We start from the raw sequence: 10328 nt of genomic DNA, 5'->3' as shown, positions 1-10328 counted from the left end.
GGCCCGTTCTCTGGCCCACGTGGAATGGCTGGCGGGTGCATGGGGCTGCCAAGTACCAGCCTTGAGCGAGGTCGCTGCCCAGCCTGAGGCTGGCTTGTCCTTGAAATGGTGGCCAGTTCTCAGGGACATACTCAGAGGGTCCTCACCACCTCTCATGCCGCCGCTGCTGCCTGCACTCCAAGTGTCTGCCCTTCCCTCTGTGTGTGTGGGGGGCAAGGCCGTGCGGGGCCCCTGCACCCCGAGTGCCCTTCCCTCTGTGTGTGGGGCAAGGCCATGCGGGGCCTCTGCACCTCCTATCCCAGTGGGCCTGGTTTGCTTCATGTTTCAGAAGATGGGGGGAGGTGCTCCTGGTCTTCAGATGCGCCCCCCCCCCCGCCGTGTCCTGGCACCACCAGAGGAAGTCGAGATGTTGGGGTCTGTGAAGGTGCCTCTGAACTCAGGGGCCTGGCAGGTGCTGTTGGCTCAGCCTCCCGGTCCCAGGACTCAGGGGCAACACCTCCAGGGGTGGGTTGTGGCCCGAGCTCAGCCTTCTGTCCCCACTTGGCCAAGTCAGAATCAGATGGGCAGGTCTGGGTCGCCCTACGAGAGGGCCCAGAGCTGGCGGAAAAGCCAGGATGGGGCATGGCATGTGCCGGGCTGGCAGGCCGGTGGCTCCCTATTGTTTGTGGCTCCCAGCAGTGCAGGCAGCTGTGGCCTCCGAGCCGGACTTGGTGCTGGGCCGCAGTCCTGCAGCCTCTCCTGGGTGGGGTGCCCAGGGCTTGGGGCGCCACAGGGGCGCGGGTCTGTCCTAAAGTATTCTTCACGTTAGTCATCTGTGCTTGAAAAGCAGCGGTATCCTTAGCGAGAGGAGGGGCGGGCCGGGGTGACAGCCCCAGCTCTCTCCGCCGGCCTGTGCTTTCATTTCAAATGGGATACAGTATTTTTTTAATAAGGAGCCATACTTTTTTTTTAATTTTGAGATCTGAATGTGATTTCTAATTGTATCAGACGTTAATGTTTTAAAGCTATAACAAAGTTTAAAATTTCTACCTTTTGTTTTTCATTTAACTGTTCTTTTTATCTATTAAATTGTTGTATGTGGATGGGGAAGCTGTTTCTCCGCTTAGCATTTGTTTCTATAACCAGAAATAAAATTATATATTAAAGAAGCCACACCAGGGCTGTGCATCCTTGGGGCTAGGCAGTCCAGGAAACAAGGTGACTAGAATCCCACAAGCTCCAGGCCCCATCAGCAGCTGCCTGGGCAAGGCAAAGCCGAGAAACTTCCGAGTGGCTCACTGTGTGGCGGGAACTCAGTACTGCTCATTTGCCCTCACACCGTCCCCATGAAAGCAGTGACTGAGCTTTCAGACAATAGCAAGTGAGAGGCATTTCCTCTGGCTGGTGACTGTCCTTGTGAAGTCTGTTTTGCTCTTTTGGCTTGGGCCAGGGGTCGGCCATGTGTACGGCAAGTGTCCTTACCCTGTACTTCCTCTGCACCCCAAGTTTTGGTTTTAAGACAACCGTGTCTTCCTACCGAGACCTTAGACTCTGTTTCTGCACACACCAGTTCTGTAAGTGCCGTGAATGTGGGGGTGGCCGGGGCGATGCATCCCTGTCCTGCAGGGTCCAGCCCACAGGTGGCACAGGAGGCTAGGGCACGTCCTGGGCAGTGTCACACCTATCCACTAGCACCAGCACCTGGAAGCAGATAGCAGTTGGCCGCAGGGTACTTTCCCCGGCCCATTTTCCACAGTTCCACAGGTGTGGTGTTTCTTGCGCTGTGGCTGATTTGTGTGGCCACCGTCAGCCTCATGGGGAAGAAGAGGACAAAGGTAACAGTCATTGCTCTCCCTCCCACCCCTTTTCTAAAAAATTTGGACCACACCCATCAGTGCTCCAGAGCTGCGCCAGGTTCCATGCTTAGGGGTCACTCCTGGCAGCCCTCAGAGTCCCTGCTGTGCAGAGGGTCGGACCTGGCCTCCTTCCTGCCCTGCTGCTGAATTCAGGTCCCAACCCTCCTGGCTGGTCACTAAGATCCAGAAAGTGTGCCAGGGTCCCTCCACCCATCCTGTGGTGCAGGGCCTTGAGTACCTTCAGCCCTGAGGTCAATGTGTATATCCATGTGGGCGCACATGCTGCTGGAGGCCGAGCACATGTGATACCCTCATCTCCCCTCTTGAGATGTGGACTTTCATGCTTTCCTGTCTAATACTGGGATGTGTGTAGGGGCTCTCTCTGCACTCTCTCTTGAGTGCGTTATTCTCTGCACTCTCTCCCTCCTTCCCTTCAAAATCTCCAAATAAAAACTGTAACTTGGGGGGCTGGAGCGATAGCACAGCGGTTCGGGCGTTTGCCTTGCACGCGGCCAACCCGGGTTCGATCCCCAGAATCCCATATGGTCCCCTGAGCACTGCCAGGGGTGATTCCTGAGCCAGGAGTGACCCCTGAGCATTGGGGGGTGTGACCCAAAAAGGAAAAAAAAAAAACTCTAATTTTGGGACTGTAGCAATAGCACAGCGGGTAGGGCATTTGTCTTGCACGCGGCCGACCCGGGTTCGATTCCCAGCATTTCATATGGTCCCCTGAGCACCGCCAGGAGTGATTCCTGCCAGGCGGTGACCCCCTCCCCCCCCAAAAAAAAAAACCTGTAATTTCACTGCTCGTCTACTCCTGAAATTCCTTTCTGCGAGGAGAGGCGTGACAAGACCCCAGCTGGCCTGGGTCCCGAGTGGCAGAGACGGGTGGGGAGGAAGTGACCGTCTCTTTCCTCCCCGCTCACAGGAGCCTCCCGTGGGGCCACCGACATGGCGGTGAGGGGCGGCCTCTCGGGGGACTCTGGACCTGCTCTTCCCTCCCGGCGTGGCGGTGCTGGGCGCTCAGCCTGGCGCCGCGAGGGGGCAGCCTCGGACCGACCCTGCCCGCGGCACTAGCGTTCGCCCCCGCCTGGGGACCTAATGCCGCTTCCCGCCGCGGGAGCCGTCGGGACGCGCTCGCCTCCCTAGGGGACTCGACTCCGGGGAGTGTGGCAGGGGCGCGAGGGGACCGGCCCGCCTGCGGCTGCGTCTCCGGGTGTGCGCCGGGGAGTCTGCACGCGGCTGTGAAGAGCCACCGGACACAGCGCACGCGCCGGCAGAGCTACCGGAAGTCCGTCCCAGAAAGGCGCCGGCCTCACCCGGGCCGCCGGAAGTCCGTCCCCGAAGGGTGTCCGCTCCCATGCGGGGCCGCGGCTCCGGCTACCGGAAGTCCGTTCCCGAAGGGCGTCCTCCTCCCCACGCGGCCGCGGCACCGAGGTTCCGGCTGCCCGGCCCCGCCCGGAGCACTGAAGGCCGCGCCCCGCGGAGAGGCCCCGCCCATACCCATTGGTTCCGGCCGGTCGTCCGTCACGTGCCGGTCATGTGACGACGCCGCGGAAGGCGGCGGCGGCATGTTCTCGGCGGGAGCGGAGAATCTGCTCCAGCAGGCCAGGTCCCGCTCCCGGGGCGCCCGGCGGGGTTCGGGCCGAGGGGCGGGGCTGTCCGGCTGGGGCGTTGGTAAAGACGCGCGAGGTGCAGGCGCCGGGTGGTGCAAATGCAGGGGCCGGCGCGGGGACGGGGGCGTGGCGCGCCGGCGCTGGGGGTAGAGCTTGTGCGGTTTGCACAGTCGGCCGCATTTCCTTTCCTCCCACCCCAGGTGCCAGGGAACGGGGCAGGGCAGGGTTACTCCCGAACCGGTGCTCTGCCCAGGGAGCACAGGGCCCCGAGGCTCCGGGGGTGTCGAGCCGAGGTTTGGGGAAGGCAGAGATCTTCTGATCTGGGAAGGCCTTGCTCGGTGACCAGCCAGCCTGGAGAGAAAGGCACAGCCTGTAGTAGCTACAGACTAGGCATCCCCGGGAAACTGGGGTGGGAGGACACAAAAGCGCCTGTCAAGCCCTGGGTTCGTAAATCTGGGAGACTGTGCTGCAGGTACCTAGGCCAAGCCCGGGGTCGAGTCACCCGTCAAAGTTGCTAGGAAGGTGCTCGGTGCCCAGTCCGGGTGCTGACCTGGGAGGAAGTGGCTCTGAATGGTTGCCGCCAGCCGAGAGCACAAACTTGGCATGAGGGCGCAAGCACAGAGCCAGGAGTAGCCCCCCCGGCGCCACCATTTGGGACCCCAAAATCAGAAATAAATGCTTGCTTACAAGGCTTGCCCTGACACACTCCAGACTTCTTGCCCAGAGGCACCCAGGACTGCTGCGTTCGCTTCCCCCAGGCACCTTCCACTCAGAGTTTGAGCCTGTTTCTCTGGCCCTGGTGGATGTGCGAGTTGAGGAAGCACAAGAGTAAATGGGGACAGACGGGCTAGAGCAATAACACAGCAGGTAGGGCGTTTGCCTTGCATGCGGCTGACCTGGGTTCGATTCCCAGCATTCCATGTGGTACCCCTAGCACCGCCAGGAGTAATTCCTGAGTGCATGAGCCAGGAGTAACCCCTGTGCAACGCCAGGTGTGACCCAAAAAGGGAAAAAAATAATACGGGGCCAGAGCGATAGTAGGGCAGCTAGGATGCTTACCTTGCATGCCCCAACCCCGGGTTTGATCCCAGCACCATATATGATCCCCCAGTCCCTGCTAGAAGTGACCTCTGAGCACAGCCAGGAGTAAGCTCTGAGCGCCACCAGGTTTGCCCCCAAAACAAAAATGCCCATGAGTAGGACCTGAGTTAGAGGCCGACAGTTAACGTGGTGCTAGTTAAGGTGGCGTTTCTACCTGCCTCTTGCCTGCGCTTAGCCTGACCCTCAGGCTGGACCAGCCTCTCAGAGTGCACTCACGCTGTTCGGCAGGCCGGGAGTGAATTTGGGGAACCAAAGATGGGAAAAGTTGTTGGGAACTGAGAATAAAGGAAGAAGCTGGGTGTGAATATGAGGCACACGGATGGGGGTTGGGCAGCAGCAAGATGAGAGCCTTCCAGAAGGATGAATACTGTGGAAGCTCCTGGTATAAGGAGGGCCACCCCACCCCCGCAAAGGAGGAAGTGGAGGGGAGTGTGTGGGTACAGGCATTCGCCCGGAGCCCTAGAAGCATGGGCTTGGAGAAGGCCCAGACTGGGGCAGGTTGGTTGGAATGAGGCCTGTCATCCTCGGAGCCCCCACTGTATCTTCAGTGCCCTCCTTCCTCCACCCCTTGCCACCAGCAGGCTGCGCGGCACCCCAGTTAAAACAGGCCTCCGTAGCTCCCAGCTGGCCAGAGGTGACGAAAGAATAAGAATGGGATTGGGGGAGTTAGGGGAGGAATTGGGGATAGAGCATTTCCAATGGGATTTGCCTGCCAGCCTGTAAAGCTTCAGTGGAAATTCCCAGGCCAGATGGGTCCTGGGTGCCCTAGTGGCTTGCCTGGCTGCTCAAGGCAAGGCGCGAGTGGGCACGACCGAGTGGGCCCCTCTGGCCCGCTTCTCTGTTTCTGCCCCTGCAGACTTGAGACGTCGCGCCCAGGTCTGCTCAGCTGCGGTTCCCCCTGACACCTTCTGGCATTAGTCCCCGAGGGGATGCTTTGAGTCTTGTGTCCCTGAGTTCAAGGCTGATGGATGGGATCTTTGGGAAGTGGCTAAACTGAAAAGGAGTCTCCTGAGTTTTGAGACCCCTAAAGCCAACCACCTTTCTCTGCTACCCCTGGAGCCATAAGTCTGATTGCGGGGTGGAGGTCTCCTGGCTGGTGTGTAGGGACAGGCAGTGTGTCGCAAGAGCCTTGGGATGGGGCCTCTCCTCCTGCACCCCCGTTCTCCCCAGAGGCTGCCTGTGGCCCTGGGGCAGCTTGTGAGGTGCCCTGTGTGTGTCCAGGGGGATCCAGGCTGAGGAACTGGGCCGGTTCTGTGGCCGGATCACGAAGCAGCTGCAGAATGAGGACTGGGGCCCGGACACCCTCGACAGCCTGCAGAGGCTCTTCCTCATCGTCTCGGCCACCAAATACTCCAGGAAGTGAGTGTGTTTGGGGAGGGGGGTGCAGGGCTCAGTGACCACCTGTGCTCGCTGCCCAGCTGAAGCTGCAGCAGGGGCCTGGTGGGGGCAAGACCTGACCCCGCTGCCCCACAGGCTGCAGGAGCCTGTCCCGGACCTGCTGCAGGTGGCCCTCTGCTCACCCGCCTGCCCTGAGCACTTGCAGCTGCTCTGTGCCGCCATCCTGCGGGAGATGGCACCCATGGACAGCTTGGGCCAGCGCCTGTGTGGGGACCACGCACGCAGCGGGCGGTGGTTGAGCCTCGCAGCCTCCGTGCTCCTTGCCCAGGTAAGAGGTCCGCCCCGCCCCACCTGGCAGCCTGGCCCGTGGGTCCCTTTCCTGGTGGCCTCTGATGCTTCTAGAGCAGCAGTGGCACCCACCTCCCCTGCACGCTCCTGGGTCCCTGAGGAAGAGGCCGGGCCGGGCTGGTGGCCCCATGCTGGGTGGGGACCCCTGAGCCACTGTCCAGGGCCGGCCATGTGCCAGACCTCCCCCCTGGTGTGGTGGTCCTCGCTGAGACCCGGGCCTGGCCCCCGTGCTGTCCCCAGGGAGATAGGAGGAACGAGGTCCGCACTGTGAGCCAGCGCGCCTGTGAGTGCCTGGGGAGTCGGCACCCAGAGGGGCCCGGGCCTGGCCACCTGCTCCCGCTCCTGGCCAAGGTCACCAGCCTGGCCCCAGGCAGCCTTCACGAAGGTACTCATGGGGCAGAGGGATGGGGGGCGGTTTGTGGATGGCCCCACCCCTGCCACAGCAGCTCCAGCCTGTCGACACCACCCCCCCCCCCCCCCAGACCAGACTAACCTGCTCCACAAGCGTCTGGGAGACTGGCTCCGCTATGCCAGCATGCAGCAGGCCGTGCCCCCTTCCTCAGGGGGCTTCTTCACGCCCAGGACCCGCCAGGTACAACGGGGATCCCCTGCGGGCCCCAGTCCCTCTGCAAGCTTCCCTGGCACTGGAGGCTTCAGGCCACATGGGGTCCGGCGGTGGTGTCAGTCTGGGGTTCTGGGGAGCCGTGGGCAGGGAGCCCTGGGGTCCCTGGGCCTCTGCCAGGCTGACCCCAACATCCGGCCCCACAGCCAGGGTCTCTGGCCGAGGTGGATGGAGCACTGGCCACGGACTTCTTCACGGTGCTGTGCTCAGGCCGGAGCTTCCCCGAGGAACAGCGGCTGAGCGTGCAGGCCTTCTCCGTGCTGCGTGCCTGGCTGCGGAACAGCAGCTGTGGGGACCCCAGCACCCCCGACACAGGTGCCCCCTGCCCGCCCTCCGACTGGGGACTTGCAGGGGAGGGGGGCTCCGGGCGGGGGTCTGGGCACAGGAGGGGAGGTCTGTGGTGGAGGTCCAAGTGAGCAGGCTTCGAGCAGGGCCCACAAGTGGGGTCTGGGCAGGGGTCGTAGGTGGGGGTCCGGTGTCCCTGAGTACCACCCCCTGCAGATGACAGGTCAGATCTGGAAGGTTCCACGCTGTCAGTGCTCTCAGCTGCCCCCACCACCAGCGGCCTGCTGCCCCCCCGGGAGCGGCTCCGGGAAAAGACCTTTGAGTACTGCCAGCGCCTCGTGGAGCAGAGCGGCCGACGTGAGTGGAAGGGAACACCCAAGTGACCCCCAGCTGGCCAGGCTTTCCACCGTCCCCCCTCCTGGGCCACATGCCCCGTCCACCCTCAGTTGCCAGACACAGAGTCAAGGACCCTCCTCTCTCCCCAGGGGCACTGCGCAAGGCCGACTCGGAGCTGCAGAAAGCGGTGAGTGGTGGGCAGGTGGGGTGGGGGCGGGCGGGGTGGGGGCAGGTCTGAGCTGGCACCCCTGCCCCCCGCAGTGCCTGGTGGAGGCTGTGTTGCTGCTGGACCAGCTGTGCCGGGCAGACCCCTCCTTCCTGTACCGCAGCCTGGCCTGCCTCAGGGCCCTGCAGGGCCGGCTGTGCGGGGACCCGGCGTGCGTGCGAGCGCTCCTGCCCGTGGCCCAGTTCTACCTCAACCACGGTGGGTCCCCAGGTGCCCCTGGGGACACCGTGTGGCCAGGGACATTGGGGGGGGGGGGTTGCATGGCGCCCGGGTCCTGACAGCGTCCTTGCAGGGGAGGCCGCGGCCGTGGGTGCAGAGGCTGTGTGGCAGACGCTGCTGACCCGGGTCCCGGCTGAGTACTTCCACAGCCCGGTGCTAGCCTTCGAGCTCGTCCGCTTCTGCAGGGACAGCGCCCAGCTGCGCGGGGACTGCCTGGAGCGCGTGCGCCGCCACTTCCCCAACCTCCTCAAGGCACGTGGGCGCCTGCACGGTGGGGAGGGCTCTGCCTGTGGATAAGGGGGTGGGGTGGACTCGGGCTCCATGGCGCCCCCTGCTGGAGCTGGCTGCCCTGCTCTGTAGTTCCTGGCCTGGAACAGCCCGCCCCTCGTGGCTGAGTTTGTGGAACTGCTCCCGTGGCTGGTGGATGTGGACAATGCCCTGGAGATGTTCCACACGCTGCTGGACCTGCCGTGTCTCACCGCAGCCCTGGACTTGCAGCTCCGGTGAGGCCGGCCCCACCACCGGATGCTGAGGAACAGGGTGGTGGCTACCGTGGGTGTCAAGGCCATGCCTGGGGTCTCTTTTCCACAGGACACTGCCCCCCACCTCTGAGCGGCCACTCTGGGACGCCTCCCTCAGGGTCCCCCTCTGTCTGGACACCTTCCGGGACCCACAGTTCCAACGCCTCTTCCAGTACCTGCTGCGGCCCACGGCTGGTGGCACCCCAGAGAGGTGAGCTGGCAGACTTCTTAGGTCTGCGAGGCCTTCTGGGCCTGGTGCCTCTGGGCAGCCGCGGTTACCCACTTGGCTCACAGGAGTAAACTGAGGCACAGCCCCTGTGACCTGTACTGCCTGCCCCCCCCCCAACCCTCACCCCTGGGGTATGGCCTGTGGGTTCCCACGGTCCCTGCACCCAGATAGGTCATGGGAGCCACATGGGCCCTCAGGTCTGCCCCCCTGTACCCGCTGCTGCAGCCCATGGCTGCCGGGGCCCGCGTGCTACAGTGCGCAGAGGCTGCGCCCACGCTGCTCGGGGTCTTCTTCTCAGCTGTGAACAAGGTGAGCCCCCCACGCCTGACCTCAGAGCGGCTGCTGCTCCCCGAATCTGGGCCCCAGGGCTTTCCCGTCTTGATGTCGGAGTGGGCCTGGGTCCCTTGCTCTGCCCCAGATCGTTGATGAGACCCTGAGCCGTCGCCTGGCATTGGCTCTGCTGGAGAGAAGCGACTCGCTCTTCCCGGCCGCCCAGTACAGGGCGCACGTGCACAGGTAGCCCCCACCCGTCCACCCATGCCTGCCACACCCCCCCTCCCCTGCTCCTGGGATCTGCCCTGAGGAGGGCTGGGCGTGGGGTGGGTGCCAATAGGCTTCGTCTGCTCGCAGGGTGCTGGGCCCTCAGCTGCTGGCGCTGTTCCAGCTGCGGCCCGAGCTGGTGCTCGAGCTGGCCAAGGAGCTGCTGGAATTCGTGGGCAGTGGCGTGGGCAGCCGCGGGGACCTGCTCACCTGCGTGGTAAGGCTCCTGGGACCCCGGTGGGGGAGGCCCAGGCACACCCTGGGGGCACGTGGCTGAGGCATCCCCTTCCCCCTAGGTGTGGGCGGTCGGCGAGTATGTGTCAGTGCCCTGGAACCGCCACTGCACCGTGGAGCACGTGAACCAGTTCTTCGAGGCGCTCGAGGCACTGCTGTTCGAGCTCACCCAGTCTCGGCCCTCAGCTGCAACGCCCCTATGCCCGCCTCAGGCCGTCACCGCGCTCATGACAGCACTCACCAAGCTGGCCTCGAGGAGCCAAGACCTCATTCCCAGGTACCGCCCCGCCCATCCACCGCAGGGGGCTGCCCACAGGGTGTGCATGCTTGCGCTCAGGCTTGCCTGGTCCCCAGGGCCTCACTCCTGCTGTCCAAGACGAGGGCGCTGGCCCCTGGCGTGGGCCCCGGGGAGCAGGCCATGGCGGCCATCGGCACTCGGGCCACGGAGCTGCTGAACCTACTCAAGATGCCCAGCGTGGCCCAGTTCGTGCTCACCCCCAGCGTGGACATGACCACAGCCCGCTACCACCGCGACACCAACACGGCGCTGCCGCTGGCCCTGGGCACCGTCCGTCAGCTGCTGGACAGAGAGGGGGGCATGGTGCCGGCAGGCACCGATGGGGACCGTGGGGAGGGTCCACAGGGGTGAGCAGACGTGCACCAGTGCCCTGCATGGGGGAACAGAGGCTGGAAGGCGAGTCCTCCCGTCCTGAGGGAGCAAGGGAGGCTATGTGTGCTCAGGGACCATGCGGAGGCCAAGTGGTATGTGCAATGCAGGTGCCCTCCCGCTGGCCTCTCTCCAGACTTCGAAATAAAAGTTAAAAAACGTTTGAGCCAGGCCAGGTGGGTCTGTCCTCACGCCCAGTGCCTAAGGTCAC

The 10328-nt window shown here is 63.7% G+C and overlaps 1 protein-coding gene across 1 annotated transcript; it reads left to right on the top strand.

Annotated features, from left to right (window-relative positions):
• The first annotated feature begins 3346 nt into the window (after window positions 1-3346).
• Window positions 3347-10213, top strand: AP5Z1 (adaptor related protein complex 5 subunit zeta 1). The gene is made up of 17 exons (XM_056128372.1): window positions 3347-3447; window positions 5774-5911; window positions 6026-6218; window positions 6479-6623; window positions 6721-6830; window positions 7007-7175; window positions 7362-7502; window positions 7631-7668; window positions 7743-7905; window positions 8000-8178; window positions 8287-8429; window positions 8518-8658; window positions 8874-8985; window positions 9095-9192; window positions 9307-9433; window positions 9513-9727; window positions 9805-10213. The coding sequence occupies exons 1-17, from the start codon at window positions 3407-3409 to the stop codon at window positions 10097-10099; spliced, it is 2448 nt and encodes an 815-aa protein (XP_055984347.1). The 5' UTR covers window positions 3347-3406; the 3' UTR covers window positions 10100-10213.
• The last annotated feature ends 115 nt before the right edge of the window (window positions 10214-10328 follow it).

This window comes from Sorex fumeus, unplaced genomic scaffold, assembly GCF_029834395.1.
Source record: "Sorex fumeus unplaced genomic scaffold, SorFum_2.1 ptg000064l, whole genome shotgun sequence".
Taxonomy (NCBI): domain Eukaryota; kingdom Metazoa; phylum Chordata; class Mammalia; order Eulipotyphla; family Soricidae; genus Sorex; species Sorex fumeus.
The sequence above is the reverse complement of the archived record's forward strand: the minus strand, read 5'-3'. Positions and strand labels throughout refer to the sequence as shown.